Source organism: Lampetra planeri, chromosome 2, assembly GCF_965212315.1.
Source record: "Lampetra planeri chromosome 2, kcLamPlan1.2.h2, whole genome shotgun sequence".
Taxonomy (NCBI): Eukaryota; Metazoa; Chordata; class Hyperoartia; order Petromyzontiformes; family Petromyzontidae; genus Lampetra; species Lampetra planeri.
The window spans coordinates 15,588,029-15,604,034 of record NC_136108.1 but is presented as its reverse complement, the minus strand read 5'-3'; the positions used below and the strand labels follow the sequence as shown (position 1 = coordinate 15,604,034).

The following is a 16,006-nucleotide window of genomic DNA, read 5'->3' as shown; positions in this document are numbered from 1 at the left end:
AACAGGGGAATCTTTAAATATTTACTCATAATGCTCCTTAACGACCCGTGAGCAGGGCGCTGTCATTGAGATGGTGTGTACTTTCTAATAACATCTGGCAACACAGCTTTATCTGTTTAACACGTCTGATGGTGCTGCTGATGATGATGAGACCCGAAAGGTCAAAACCAGTCCAAAGTTTGATTGCTTAAATAAACTCTGCCGGATAATTTTGGTGTTAAAAGCCCATATGGCCAAGACTTAAACAGCATATCATGTGGAGAGATGAATGGAAGCCGCATTTATATCGTACCCACAATGTTTTGCAGCAACACATGTTTTTTTCTTCTTCTTCTAAATCAAGGAATAAGGACAAGGTCCTTAAACCCTCAAAATTATTTACATTTGGGCAATGAGTGAATTTTAATTGTAAAGTACATTCCAACCACGTGAACCATCTCCAGCTGTGTTCAATGCTCATGTGTCCATCAAGTATTTTTTTTTTACGATAATTGCACTTACTACTGGGAAAGTCAAACCTTTATCCAAAATTTCAGAAATGTTGGTACAACCAAGGATCAGTCTCTTCTGAATACAGATGATAAAATAGATGGTGTCACTGTTAGTCACTCTAATTTATTTCCAAATAAAAAAGCTGTGAGGAACAATCGCAAAAGCGTGATTAAAAAGGGAAACTGTCACTTTGTAAATCCCAAAAGTAAGAAACTGGCACCATCCTGTCCAGTTGGTTTGTGTCCATTCTGGTCGTCCCCCAAAGCCGTTTTAAACATTTCATTTCCACCAATATAGATGAACATGGCTCTATAATTCTTGACACAAAAAAAACGAGGCCAATCTCTCTGGTTCGTATATTGCAGCGAATTCGACTCTTGATTCCAAAAAGAAAATTCCACCCACAGTTGATTCCTTCTCACAGTCAGATGCAACAACTAATCTTCAGGGTACACTCCATGATGACAATATATACATACAATCTGATTATAAATAGAATGTCATGTACCAAACAGAATACTCTAAAGAGCATCAATCACACATTGCCACTGTTATGGAGTTCAGATTAGCACTGGCAGTGATGGCCTGACATTCCCCATTGAAATGAAGCACTGGAAATAGCTATCCACCTGGCAATTCAGAGTTGTAAACAAGCTTTCGTGTTCTTTCCTGGCAACTAATCCGCGAATGGCAATTACAAGTGGCAGGTGCTGTCACAAAGCTATAATTCACAACATTAGCATGGCAACATCATCCTAAATAAGTGCCTTATTAAATCAGGCAAACTTTGAGAGTATAATGATTAAGATCATTCAGAAAATAATGAAAGAACCTGTGGAGATATTGAGTCACTACGTGTGTTTCTGCAAATTGGATAGATTTTAATTGGCTGCTTTAGCATGCGTCCTTGAATTTATCACGCGCTCGCAACTCCATAAACACAAACATGTCCATCAAAGTGTACCAGCAATAAATAGTGATAGAAATGCACAACAGTATACGATGACCCAAGATTGATAATTAAACATGTTATTTGGTGATGCTGCTGGCAGTGGTGCACATGCACAAATAACAAAACATCCATATATATTCATAAATAACACTGATTTAAAAGGAAAAATACATAACATGCTATGTTTTGGGCGATGGATAAGTTGGAGGCTGCACTCTAAACCATGCAGCCTGAAAATAATACAATTAAAATGCGTTGTCTGATTAACATTTTTGTATTGCCATGTCAATTAATGAATAGCTTTTGAGTAACACACAGACCCTTCATTCAGTAGCTACTAATAGTAGTTATTCATATGCCAATTTAAAATTGCTCATCAAGAAACATTTTTGTTTAAATGTAATTCTAATCAGGCCCCATGGTATAAAGTGTCGTCTCCAAGTGTCTTCCACTCTCTTTCTGGCCTCTCGATTTATACGTGCGATGAAGAAGGGCCATTGTGCAATACATCGCCTCATATATGTTAAGGCCACAGTGTCATTGACAGACGCGTTGAGTTTCTAACAATTTGTATTTAGGTCAAGAGAATGGAAATTTTTGCATTGTGGCTATCGCAAGCCATGTCCACTTTTTCAACAACAACAACAACAACAAATTGATTTTGAAATCCAATGAGGTGGTAGCTATATTTTACAACTCCATATGTAGTGCTGTAGCTACACTTTTAGAGTAGTGCAAATGCTGACTTACAAAAAAATCAGCAGATAACAACGCAGAGTGGCGAAAGTGGCATTAAAGTGGACAGGTCGCTTTATGAATCATCAATTACTCCCGGACGAATTGCTGTGTTCCAATGCAAAAGTAATATTTGTTTTATATTAAATCTATACTTACAGATAATGATTAGAATCAGAGTAATAACATTTTAGACTGAAATAATCTAATGAGTTAAGAATCTTTTTTTCACATGTCCAGTAGACATTTGATATGGAGTCATTCCACACTTGGTGCTCTATCCCTATGCTGGTCAATTTAATCGCGTGTTTTATGCCAATGATTTTGTCCAGCTTTGTAAAAAATATTTCTATAATATTTTAAAATACCCTTTATGACTGATTCACATTGAAACAAAGAGAAACAAATATTTGTTAATTTCGTATTGTATGATTACCCAACAAGTAAATATTTTCAAAGGGAATTCAAAAGCGACAATAAGTGGGTCGTGTCGTTCTTTAGAGAGTGACGTTGACGTTATAAATAAGTTCAGATTTTTGTGTCTAGTTTGTTTCCCTTACCCTGCACCACCGATTAGCACGGTTGGCTACGTATGGTGAGAAAAAGCTTAACATACATACACACATACAGTTCACCAAGTTCACAGACTTCAGAATTGTAGACTTGGAGAATATGGAACTTCTACATGGCCTATTCATATTCTTAGGTTCTTTCAGAAAAATCGCGTAGAAAAAAAAGCGAATAAAAAAACACTAATGTAGACTGTAGCCTGGTTCTTAATCTGAGTGAGTGTACTGGCAGTCTATAATGTCGACTGTAGCAATGGTTATTTAACTGAGTGAGCGTATTGGCAATCTATAATGTAGACTGTAGCAATGGTTATTAAACTGAGTGAGCGTACTGGCAGTCTACAATGTAGACTTATTCTTTGGTTCTTTCGGTAATAAAAAAATAAAATACACCACGACGTTTCGATCGCAACACAAGCGGTCGTCATCAGGAAAAGCGGGCCTGCGCACTCAGAAAATCACGACGAATCATTCGAGCGTGTATTCACGATATGCATCCAGACGACACATGACCAATGCCCTTAACAGGCAATAAACACAACACAGTGTGTCTAAAACAATACGGAATGTTGTCACATGCGACTTCCCCAGAGATTGCTAAAAGGTTCTTTGATAATTAATATTTTATGGCTTTTTTATGTAACACTCAACCAGTGCCTCAGTTTATTTTTGCGGATGCTTTGCCCGTGTCAAGCCCATTCAGCATCACAGACAACCCTTGTTAAAACGACAACCGTAAATTGCATTGTGTTGACCATTGACAGTACTGCTTAGTGCTCGGTCAGGTGAGCTGGCCTATTTATTTGTGCAAACCTGCACATTTATAAACATGAATTCATAAAAAAAACACAAGCTTATCTATCTTGTGCTTACAAAAAAAACACATATCATAATGATCACAAAGATGGTAATTTACTACCGGACATGCATAATTCTTACACACACACACGTACACACCCCTAAAATAAAGCATCACCTTTTATTCAGTGCCAAATATTCCTGATGTTTTGGAAGGTGCCTCCCCTCTGCTGCCAGCGATGAATTCATGAGGTGTCACAGGGCTTGTGGTCGGAGGGCTGGGGCTGGATGCTTACGATGCCTTCATCTGCGTAGCCTCATCCATGGATGGCTCACCACCTGTTCCCTTCTGCTTCCTGCCATCCGAGGTCAGCAGGGACCGCGCGCTGGGCAACGCGAACAAGCCAAGCCCCCTGCTATAAATACGCTCACCGTCAATACCAAACCGTGCTCACGATTAACCTCGATTGAAACATTAATCAAGACGCACTCTCTGCTCCAACAAGCAATGGAGTGGTCCGTGGCCCATTGTTGAAAATTCCCATGTTTGAGGGGTTAGTCTCACCATAGGACAACTGTTGATTTACTCCAAAACACGGTGGAACTTAATTGATTTACTCAGGAGAGATGATGGTGTGTTATTTTAAGTAGACTCTCAGCTCCCAAGTTTGCAATTGCGAACCGATCTCTCTAACTAGTGCCACTAGGCCAGATATGTTAAAAGTAAAAGGGTGTGCGCACAATATTTTCCAACCGACTCTATTGAAGACACTCTTAGCCATGTCCAAAAGTTACGTCAGACACCAAATAATTTTAAGAAAATGACACGAATTTGATTCTGCTTCCCCCAACACTCGACAATGAGGTACAGTAAAACCTTGGATTGCGAGCATAATTCGTTCCGGAAACGTGTTTGTAATCCAAAGCACTCGTATATCAAAGCACTCGTATATCAGTTGTGATCACGTGACGCTAGGCCGACAAAGCCTATGCACGTGCTGCTCGTATTGCAAGACCTCGTTTATCGTTTATCAAATTAATATTTATTTAAAAAATGGCTCGTCTTGCAAAACACTCACAGACCAAGTTACTCGCAATCCAAGGTTTTACTGTATTTGGATAAATTACCTTGACTTAAATCGGTTGCATTTTTGCAAAGATATAAAATCAGAAAAAAGCATTTGGTATATAAGACAATCTTGAAGGCTATATTAATGATATAATTTCAAACAATCAATGAGACGCCCTTATTTGAAACTAATTGCTCTATTCCTAATGTACGAACGATGAATAATCTAAATAGCAGTGAAGAAAATTAAAAATACATCCGTGGGGTATTAAAAATGTAATCAAGGAAACACACTACACATCAGCAGCTGCGAGCATGCCGCCACTAAACGACTGCACCGGTGTAGTATTGGTGATGTGCGGTGGGTGTGATGTCAGATTAATCCGGGCGGATGAAAGGGAGCGTGCAGCCATTTGAGAAGCCCTTGGGAGAAGCAGCAGCGGAAGCGGCCACCGTCCCCGCTCCCCGACAGCTGAGTGGCATCGGCAGGCCACTTGCGCACGCTCGCAACAGCCGGTCAAGGTGAGTCCTTAAATAAAGATCGCATATTGCCATAAAACACACACTTTTGGATGACAGTCAAAATGCGGATTGCTTTGCAGTATTTATTACCCGGCTTATATCATCCCTGTGGGGTTGATGACATTGGTAGCACTTTGTGAAAGGTCAAGTATCTTGCCTTTGCATGAATTGGAACTTTCCACAGGAATGTTACATTTACACGACCATCACTGGCTTAGGGACCACAATTGGAGAGGACTGCCCAATGCACTGCCACTTCAGGATGCTGCTGTGGTATTCTCAATAGTTCGTTTGCAAGGGACACCCGAGTAACATAGCAACGTTTCTCCATTCGAGAATTGGCATGCTACACAGTCACACAGAGCTCTACTCTTGGAATTACGTCAACGGGTCTGTAGTATCCTCTTCACGGCTGGCATACTTTGGTGGTTGCTCCGCACGGATGAGCGGAGAGCAGCAGCAGCAGGAATTCAGCCAACCGACTCAACTCTGAGAGAGCCATGTCGTCACTTGGACTATCAGCAATGTAAAAACAAAGTTGTACAAAGGAAACTTGGAAGAAAAAAAATCTTCTGAAATATAACATTTTTCATTTATTTTATTAATTACATATCTTTTTTTAAAGATGAATGCTCGATACACGATTAATTTACGGCAGGTCATGGAACCAACGAGAAAACTGCATAGAGTAATTCTAGTCATGTAGTTTGTGATGTTTCAAACCAGTGCTCAAAGGGTGATGATACAGATATAATTATTACAGAATATGAAGAAACGAAACTAAATATGCAGATTTTAGTTTTTTTTGCAAAGCAGGCACTGCCAAGGTCATTTACAAGTTATGCCACAATACCGTTGATTGTTCAGCAATATCTAAAGCAGAAATTACAAAAACATCATTTCAAAATACACGAAAATGGCCATTATACTACAATAAAGTGATAAACCTAGTGCTATGTTAACATTCATCAGTTAAAACATCATCTATACAGCAAGTAAAGCACAAAAATAAGGCAATATATACAATTTACAAACATTATAAAAAGCTACTGGGATAAAAACAATACATCCGAATTAGATACACGTACATACACGCACTCGCTATCTTTAAGCATAATAGTCCAAATATATTCTTAAGGATTGTCAGTTGTCCTGTGAAACAGGCAACACATTTTCGAACGCTAATATAAACTGCACATTTTATTTTAAAAAAGGGCATTCATGACGTATGAAATAGCGTACACGTGTCTTCTCTCGAAAATTATGACCCTGCAGATTTCTGTCACATTGCAAAATGCAATTATTAAGTCAAGCGAAAGCAACGTTTTGCATGCTTCACATATGGCCATAGTAGTACACTTAGCTTTAAGTATGCAACAAGACAAAACCTCTCTGATGGCTTCTATGAAGCAAATACAGATCAAAGGTGTACGGAAGGGCCAACATTGTACATCGTTTAACACGTTGGAGGCTTTCACAACCAATATTATCCACAATAGAGTTTTTTTGTGTTAGATCGCATAAATATAAATGTGTCTTTAAACCCGCTACCACCCGACACAGCAAATAGTGAGGTTTTTCACGTAAACAAAACATGCCAATTCATTACTAGTACAGCACACTGGTGTGTTGGAGAGTAAACCCACAACATTTACAATTCGAGTATGACGTTTCGCCAATAATTACCGCGAGCGTCACCAGGCAACAGCTAAAGTTGTGGAGAAATCCTCCTGTTTTGAAAGCTACAGGCTTAGTGCTGCTTGGAAGCAAATGATCAAGTAATACACACATAGTAAAGGTTTTTGGGTTAGATCGCATAAGTATAAATGTGTCGTAACCCTCCACCACCCGACAGAGCCAGTAAGGTTTGTCACTTAAACAAAACGCGTAAATTAGTTGCTACTTCAGCCCAACGGTGTGTTGTAAATCCACAACATTTACTATTGTAAATGTTGTGGATTTACTCCTTAGTGGCTGTGTCTGTTGGTGGAGGGTTACGACACATTTATACTTACGCGATCTAACCCAAAAACCTTTATTATCAATAATATTCGTCGCAAAAGCCTACGTGTTAAAGTAAAACACTTTAACTGCATGCCTATACAGGTCGATGGTGATTAAATATGAGATAACAGGTATTGCAATTTCTTGCACCCATAATGGCATGGTGTGCATGCATAATGTTTGTTGATTACCCTATGAACAACCCAACCGGTAATGGATATCCATTGTAATTTATCTGCATACATTAACCCCCCACTCTGGCCTTCGCACCTGATTGGTTCACAAGTGACGACATCACATTTATCCCTCGATTTAAGACCAAAAAAAGGAGGATTACTCCACAACTCTGGCTGTCACCTGATGATGCTCGTTGTAATTACTGGTGAAACGTCGTGCTCAAATTGTAAATGTTGTGGGTTTACTTTCCAACACACTGTACTAGTAACAAATTGCCATCTTTTATTTACGTGGCAAACCTTGCTAATGGGCTGTGTCGGGTGGTGGCGGGTTTAACGACACATTTATATTTACGCGATCTAACCCAAAAACATCTATCACGGATTTTAAATTGTGTGTAAAAACACGTTTCTCCTCGTGTTTAAGAAAATTTGAATCAAACACATGTGAAATATACTGGCAAGTACTTTAAAGAGCTCAAAGATAATCGCTAAGGTTTTGAATAGAAATATATTTTTTAATCAGGAAACAAAAGAGTTCTCAACTGGTGTGCATGCACGTGAATGGGCAAAGGTTGAAAAATACAAATTCAAACGTGTCACCGCAAACAAAGTCCAAATGAGCCGTGGGGCCACGGCGTGCAGCGTGCAGTCAAGCCACTGCCACTATTAAGCCACATCCGGCCTTCTCGCCGCACTTCAGGGTGATTTAGTTACAAATGTGCATCGACTTGATGCACTCCGCTACAAAGAGCGAAAGGTTCAGATGAAAACACTGCAAAGCTTTCACCACCTGCTTAGGTAGCACGTTATGGCTTTATGTAGCGTAGTAAAGCTTAAAGAGAGCTTCGCTCTCGAAGCTAATTATAGAAGTACCGAACGGGTTAGGTTATTTACCAATTGAACATGAAAAACGTGTCACGTACAATCAAGAGGCATTTCTGACCCTTTATTACAAGAAAAGTGGCTATAGCCTGCCTGATAACAAGCACATAATACCCTACAAAAATGTGAGAATTCATAGCCATGCCTCTATAATCAACGTACCTAAGGTCATTTGAAAAGCACACGTCATGCCACACACCAGTTTTAACCTGCCAGACGGTGGGCAGCTCTGTGGCACGAGGCCAGTCTCAGTAGGCGTAGCCCTCGGTGTACTGCACAGGATTGCAGTGTCCAACTTCCTGCAGGTAAGTGGTGTTCTCTTCGAAGTGTGTCAGGGGCACCGTGTCAGCCCCGTTGACCTGCCGCTCGATGTCGGCCTTGAGCAGAGGCCTTTGGTTGTCCGGGAATGCCAAGGAGAAGAGGGCCTCCGGGTCGCATACAAACTTGTATACGTACCTCTCACCAGCCACCTGTAAGGAGCCATGAGAATACCGGTTATAATTCTACGTGATAGGCTGAACAAAATAAATCCACAAACAACTCTGGACGTCAAAGTGCATGTCTACGTGGATTTATGTGTTTGTACACATTGTGGTTTATGTGGGTGGAAGACGGGCTTTCAATTAAAACAAAAGTGTCTTGATGAGGAAATGTCGGCTAACGCTCAGATCAACGTGATAGTTGTTATTGCTCCAAGTGTGATTGCAATTACAATTTGCCGAGAAATATTTTGTCGGCTAAAAAAATATTGTTCGTTTTTTTTTAATTCAGAGACATTCATTAATTAAAGTGTAATGCACGTCGGCTCATTAGTGAGTGCCTGGTTGCAGTGCATCTCCCCACCTTCTGCATGATGCCCTTTTCGTAGTAGTAACGAAGGGAACGGCTTAGTTTATCGTAATTCATGGCCGGCCGGTTTTTCTGGACACCCCATTTTCTCGCAACCTACAAATAGGACAGAAGACATGAAATATTGAACAGTTTTTTTTTTGCCCTCAACAAACACAGTGCGACATTCACATGTATGCCCAACTTCATTTCTTGCTGCATGCATGCAATGCTGTATTATTCATTTTCTGTCAGTACCAATTTAATAATATTACTACATTCTTTGCTGTCAAATGGTACATTTGTTAGTTCTTTTGTTTGTTTCCTTGTGTTTCCTTGTGTTTAGGGCCAGAATACAGCATTTTAATATCTACCATGAGAAATCGAAATAAAAATATGAAATCACGTACATATGTAGTACAAATTATTTTTCATTGTTACTCTCAAACTGTGTAATGTTTCAAATACAACTTTCTTAGAAATATTAATATAATTTAATAATCACGTATTTCTTTTTTACATTAAAATGTATTATATGCACATTACACGTTTTTTTTTGTATAATCAAGAAACAAATACAATTTTAAAATCAAATACATTAATAAATAATATTTCCACTGGATTACAATCTGCCTTTGCACAATATTTTAAATGCAATTTGTATTTATAGAAAAGGATATTGTCATCTGAATTATAAAAAAAAAAGCTGTTGTGCAATAACACCAGTAATATAAAATTGAAAATCAAAATGAAGACTGGTGTTGAGCATTTTACTAGCAAGCATTTGTGTCGTTTGTTAGTATGGTAACAATTATGTCTTAATAGATCAACATCCAGCATGCAGCCCGTGCTTCTTGAGTGGACTGAAATCACGTGGTCTCATTTCAACTGTAGTTCAGTGCACAAACTGTTTGATGTAGTTCAGTGCTACACTGATTTTTTTTTCATCCAGAGATAAATACCTCACTTTAACAGGAATAGCATTCTCAATCGGAAAAAATCTTGGGGACAAAGAAGACAAGTCCTTGACTTAAAGCTTTCGTGACTGCAAGAATTCATATTCTATGTGTCTTTCGGTAAAGTCACGTCGTAGTTTTGTTATTTTTGTTATTTTCTTTGAACCTATTTACGCAAGTTTACCGAAAGACCCATAGAATAAGACAGGTCCTGTTCTATTTAAATATTGCCTTACTAGCAAACTCACAATGGTCAATAGGTTCCAAAGCATAGCCTAAGCAGGCTTCAGTATATCAAGTGATGGGAAGGGATTTAAACCCTCCCATTTAAAATAATTCCTTAGCAGCCCACATGAGAAAACCTCAAAATGCATAGCTTAACGGGCTTCATTTAAACTAAGGATGCCATTAAACCTCTTAATTATACGTACAAGAAGTGCAATTGAATACCTATGTCCAATCGTGGTGGCTTGTGCATTGCCATTCAGTGCTTGTACCTCCTCCGGCTCCAGAAGCTTGAACTCCATGCCGCGTCCAGTCCAGGTAATGAGGTGTCCATTCGCCGGGTCGTCCAGGAGCGCCACAAGAAATTGCCAGAGCTGCAGCGAGCCGCGCCGCTGGTACGGGGGCGGCCCGTCCCGGAAGGGGCCGGAGAGGCCACCTACCCCCACGTGGCGGTAGGGGCCGCAGGCACGGGCACCCAGCTCACAGAAGGAGCCGTCCTGCACGGAGCCCGGCTCCAGCTTCACGTCGCGTGCCAGAGCTGCACACAGAAGTGCGGTCGCACACGCAGGTCACAAATTTAGACAGCTCGAGGATGAACTTTGGAGGTGTGCATTTCAGGTTGTTCCACGCGGCGCCATGTTAGACGTTCCACTCCACATATACTTCGATCTCCTTCAGGAGATGAAGAGGGAACTGAAGAAGCTCCCTGCACGTGCGGCGTTACACAACCGGCACACACGTCCGATGGCTAGACCAGTGAAAACCTCACGCATTAAGCTCTAGGAAAAGGCCTCACTTCTTAAAAGTGACAATGTATTCATTTTCTCCGGATGGCATAGGATTATGAAGTCATTTCATCGTTGATTGATGGGTGTTGTATCGTTGGGCTTTTTTGAGATATATATTTAAGCTGAGATATGTTTACTTGAATTTAATCGTACATTTTTTGAAAAAATTCTCCTTGAAAAAATACAGTATGTGAATAAACTGCCATGTGGCCCAATATTTAACTACCAAAAAAATATGCATAATAAAAGGGATATAGAATGGTTCTACTTATCACTAACATGAGATGAAAAAAATGTGACAAATACAAATGGCTGACACATTTGACAATGTTTCATAAGTTTGACTGGAAAAGCCACTGATGAATGTAAATCAAAAACAGTTCAACCACTCAGCATTGTACAAAAACAGCAAAAATAAAGCCCAGTTATTGAAGACATTAAAATCCGAGTAGAATTGGCTTTATCATCAAATAAGCCAAACAAAAATTAGAAAACATACCCAGCGCACCCTTATTCAATTAGTCTCAGCACAGAGCATTACTTTAATGACAGACATGGCTTGCTAACAACATGAAGACTAACAACCATCTTGATTCTGGAGAAAATTGGATTTCGGCCTCGCAACAAAAGCAACAAATCTAGATATTTATCATGTAAGTGGTTTATACCGCAACGTTTTTATACACAAACCATGATAAATGCACAGAGTGTGGACATGATGGCATGAAGAGTACATTTATATCATCAGCATTAACTCAATCGCCACAGTAACGTCGTTTTAACACTGATAGGTAATGTAACAACATTACTAAATGTTTGTTGACATGTATATGCCAACATGTTGTAAAACACATTTCTTCAGTAAAAAAAACATGTGTACCTTCATTATGTATGATGCGTAAACAATGTATAATAATTTACATTTAAAAAACACTTATTGTACTTAACACATAGGCTTACAATTTAAAACATTTATGAAACGTTAAGCACAATGGCTTTAGAAAATAGTTGTAAATATTACATAATGGCAAAATTCACATGACAATGTTGGTTTAAAAAATCTTACGCAAATATATTCCCATTCTCACTGTTCAGACTGTTCAAAAATTAAATTATATCAAACACGCGTAACTATTATCAAACATCCTTGGTGATGTTGACTGTATTCTGTTAGGGATGTCATTTGCTTTTCCACCACCCAACTCGCAATTGTCAATGTCAACATCTATCATTTTACATAATGAGTTTGGGTCACTCCACGTGCAGACATTTCAGGCACGGAACAATTATCACCCGTGCACAGCTCGGTAACAAGGCACTGCGGGACCTCTTCCCTTCGCTCAATCATTGAGCTTCAATGGAACCCCTGAGAGGATGTGGGACTGTACTATTCGCTGTGTGAATTTCATCAATACACCTGCCGCCCAAGTGAGCTTCAGTGACAACACGGAAGGCCAATGGGCTATTCAATCACCGTTTTCCTTTTGAGAGAACATTTTTTTAAATGCATTTTCAGGCCAACGTGAGAGCAGAAGATCATCGGAGACAAAGCTAACGGTGTGCTCATATACAGGTATCCTTTGATTTACGAACGTTCGGTTTGACGGACAGTTTTCGATGAACGAAATCGCATTTCCGTGTAAACAACATTTCACATGGCACGGGCCATTAGATCAAACAAGCACGAGGAGGCCTTATCATCCAACCACGACAGCGTCACGGTATTCCTACAGTACAACAGTAACGCCTCCACGTCACCTTACCAGTCATTCCAACATGCAGATCTTTTTGTCGAGTTCCCGGAATACGTGTTTTTTTACGAATCATTATTCAATATTTTCATATTCATGTTGTTATTTTGTTTTCCCCGTGTTTGGTATTCAATTAATGGGGAAAGCCTTTCTGATTTATTACATTTCGTTTTACACGTTTTTTTTTATATATAGCTCATCACTTTTGTAAATAGAGGGTTACCTGTACAGAGGCATCACATTTGGAATTAAGTAATCAACATGACAACCAGAATTAGAATCTTTATTTATACTGGAGGAATATAATGAGGTATTAAGCTCTTTTTCACAAATGTCCACGTTCTGCTTTGTTATTAATATAACACTGCTTTCAACCGTTAAAGTACCGTACGAAAACTCGCATTCATAAAAGGTGACATTTCGGGCAATTGTCCTTCATAGCACATACTTATTAAATAATTATGATTAGACAAAGGATCTCAGCTAGGTCAATAACACTAACAGACAAATGCTTGGCAGTGTGATTATGTCATCATGTGTATCCTCATGCCTTTCAACCTCCACGTGTCTGCCATGGAGTTGGCGACACATTCCGTCGAGATTTGAGACAGTCCCAGGTGTTTGAACGCATGTTGGGTGCGAATGTTTATAATGCTTCCGTTAAGTCCTGCTGAAGATCAATCAAGGACTTTCAGTTTATGGCGCACGCTTTATATTTGAATGAATAAACTATACGTGGCCAACATTCCAACCATGCGGTACAATCGGCTGTCTAATTAGTACACCACGTACACTATAATCATTATTCACAGGACAAACCAAGCGGCACTTTGTAAGAAACGGCAGGATTATGTGCGATTAAGCTCTGCCCTGTGTAAAGCCAAGTCTGACAAGGTTTCCTCGTGATGTTACTAAAATAAAACTCGTTGTGATCCGTAAGAGTGGATTACAGAGCAGTGTCTCAAGTCAAGTTTCAGGATAATGTTCCCGAAAAAGTTTCCTGCCTTGTGACCGGTCATCCTAAAAAAACGCATTCGTATCAAATGGTCAAATGTGCAATGTTCTGCCAGTATCGTAAGCAAGGGCCATTTATAAGCGTGTGGTTCTTGTGAGATGATACTGATCTGATTAACTATGGAGGGCCTGCTGCAGAGCACTCGTTTGTTATTCACAGATCATTTTTAGCTCTTGCATCGATTTCATTGAAGCAACCTCTCACAGGCCATTTTGTTCGGGTTAAATTTTAAGTACTCTTTTTTTTGTTAAAAAAATTACCAGCCTCTAATACGGCAAGTCCATCCACGATTTACTCGCAGATGTGTTGTCGGGTTTGCACCGCGTGTGTTAGTTGGGACAATGTCCAACGATCGTCTACACATGCTGGGAGCTTATTCGGTAAATTCATTATTCAGTTGCTAAAGATGTTTTCACCACGTGGAGCGAAACATCGGACAACATACTCAACAACACGCGAAACAACGAGAAGACACATCCAAGAGCTATCGCGCACAACTGCTAAACACCTACGCAGTGGTGTAGTTCATGAATTGCTATGTAACATTGGGATGTGCAAAATGTTAGAAATGAAGGTTTTCACATAGGCTTTTTAAAATTACATCATTTTACTACATGCAACAATTTAACCAATTGAATAAAAGCCAATATCCATTTAACGAACTACGGTTAGGAAACTCACTTCAAATTAGGATGCAGAGAAAAATAGACACTTCTGACAGCACCTCTATTTATTTGTTCACTTTTAAACGCACAGTGATGAAATGCTCCATTAATTTGTCACATTTCTCTGTAAAACACGTGCCTTGCATGAAAACGCGTGAATACCTGTCGAATAGTGCTGCTATGAGACTAAATTGATTTCCAGAAAGATTGTAAGAGCCATGAGGGTACAATTTTCCCCGATAAAAATGTATTTCCCAGCACACGAGCCGTTTCGCTATTAATATGAACGCCAACTCCTGATGGGGATGCCGTCACGTCCGCAGACGATAGTGTGAACTGTGAAATGTTATTTTGGATAGCAATCATTAATGAGGTGTATCTTAGTGGAATTTTTCTTTTTGCCAAAGTGCATGATTGTAATAACTTTTTACACAGACATGGCCTCTTGCCTCCAACACAAGTAAACTGTAGGCAAGGGATTAAAAAGTGAGAGACTTAGTTTAACAAGTAGGAGGCTTTCGCGACCGATAACATCCATAACAGGTTTTTTTTGGGGTTAGATAGAGTAAATATAAATGTGTCGTTAATCCCGCCACCACCCGACACAGCCAATTAGCAAGATTTGTCACGTAAACAGAACATGCCAATTGTTACTGGTGTTTTGGAGAGCCAAGCCACAACATTTACAATCTGAGTACGACGTTTTGCACATCATCACATCTAACCCTCTATTTAAGGAATGAAACAGGAGGATGATTTCTCCACAAATCTGGTTGTCCGCCCGATGATGCTAGTTGTAATTACTGGCGAAACGTCGTACTCAGATTATTAATATTGTGGTTTTGCTCTCAAACACACCGGTGTGCTGTACTAGTAACGAATTGGCATGTTCTGTTTACGTGACAAACCTTACGCATTGGCTGTGTGGGGTGGTGGCGGGTTTAACGACACATTTGTATTTACGCAATCTAACCCACAAAACCTGTCTTATGAGTGAGAGACTTGCAGGGCGTGATTTGCTGTGGCCTACGAGGGGAATTTCCTTGGCTGTGCTCTTTAAATCCCCAGGACTAAACTTTCAGTTGTCCTACCTGGGGAGGATAACCATATTCTATACCCTGCCCAGATAAAATATTGTGAATTTACAATGTCAGGATGGAGCCTAGTCGATGGGCACTGCTTGCGAATAGCAGGTGGAGGTACAGCAACGGTGTCTTGAATCTGCCTGTGCGGAGCTTTGAGCATCACCTCCGATTAGCACGGTTGGCTACGTAGGGTGTGGGAAAAGTTCAACGTAGATACATAAATCACCCCATTCTACGTATGGTGGGTTTTCTCCAGGTTCTCTGGTTTCCTGCCATAAGCAGCCAAACACTCATTACTCATTCAGACAAATATCCCAATGTAGGAGGACTCCTCCTGAAAGAGTCTTGAGAATCAGTGAGGCTTCCCAAAGCAAACTGGATTATCATTATTATTTAAAAGTGTATACTGAAAACCAATAGAAATATCCCTTGTTATGCATTAATCTTTTCATATTTTAAGTTATTTGTCGATCTGTTATTGGATGAAGGCC

The 16,006-nt window shown here is 39.7% G+C and overlaps 1 protein-coding gene across 1 annotated transcript in view; it reads right to left on the bottom strand.

The window, feature by feature from the left end:
* Positions 1-5,707: 5,707 nt before the first annotated feature.
* Positions 5,708-16,006, bottom strand: part of LOC144728912 (ETS translocation variant 5-like) — a 53,200-nt gene continuing 42,901 nt past the window's right edge. Inside the window, 3 exon segments of the mRNA XM_078608660.1 lie at positions 5,708-8,672; positions 9,046-9,147; positions 10,484-10,749. Coding sequence (XP_078464786.1) covers positions 8,451-8,672; positions 9,046-9,147; positions 10,484-10,749 — 590 coding nt within the window. The 3' untranslated portion in view covers positions 5,708-8,450.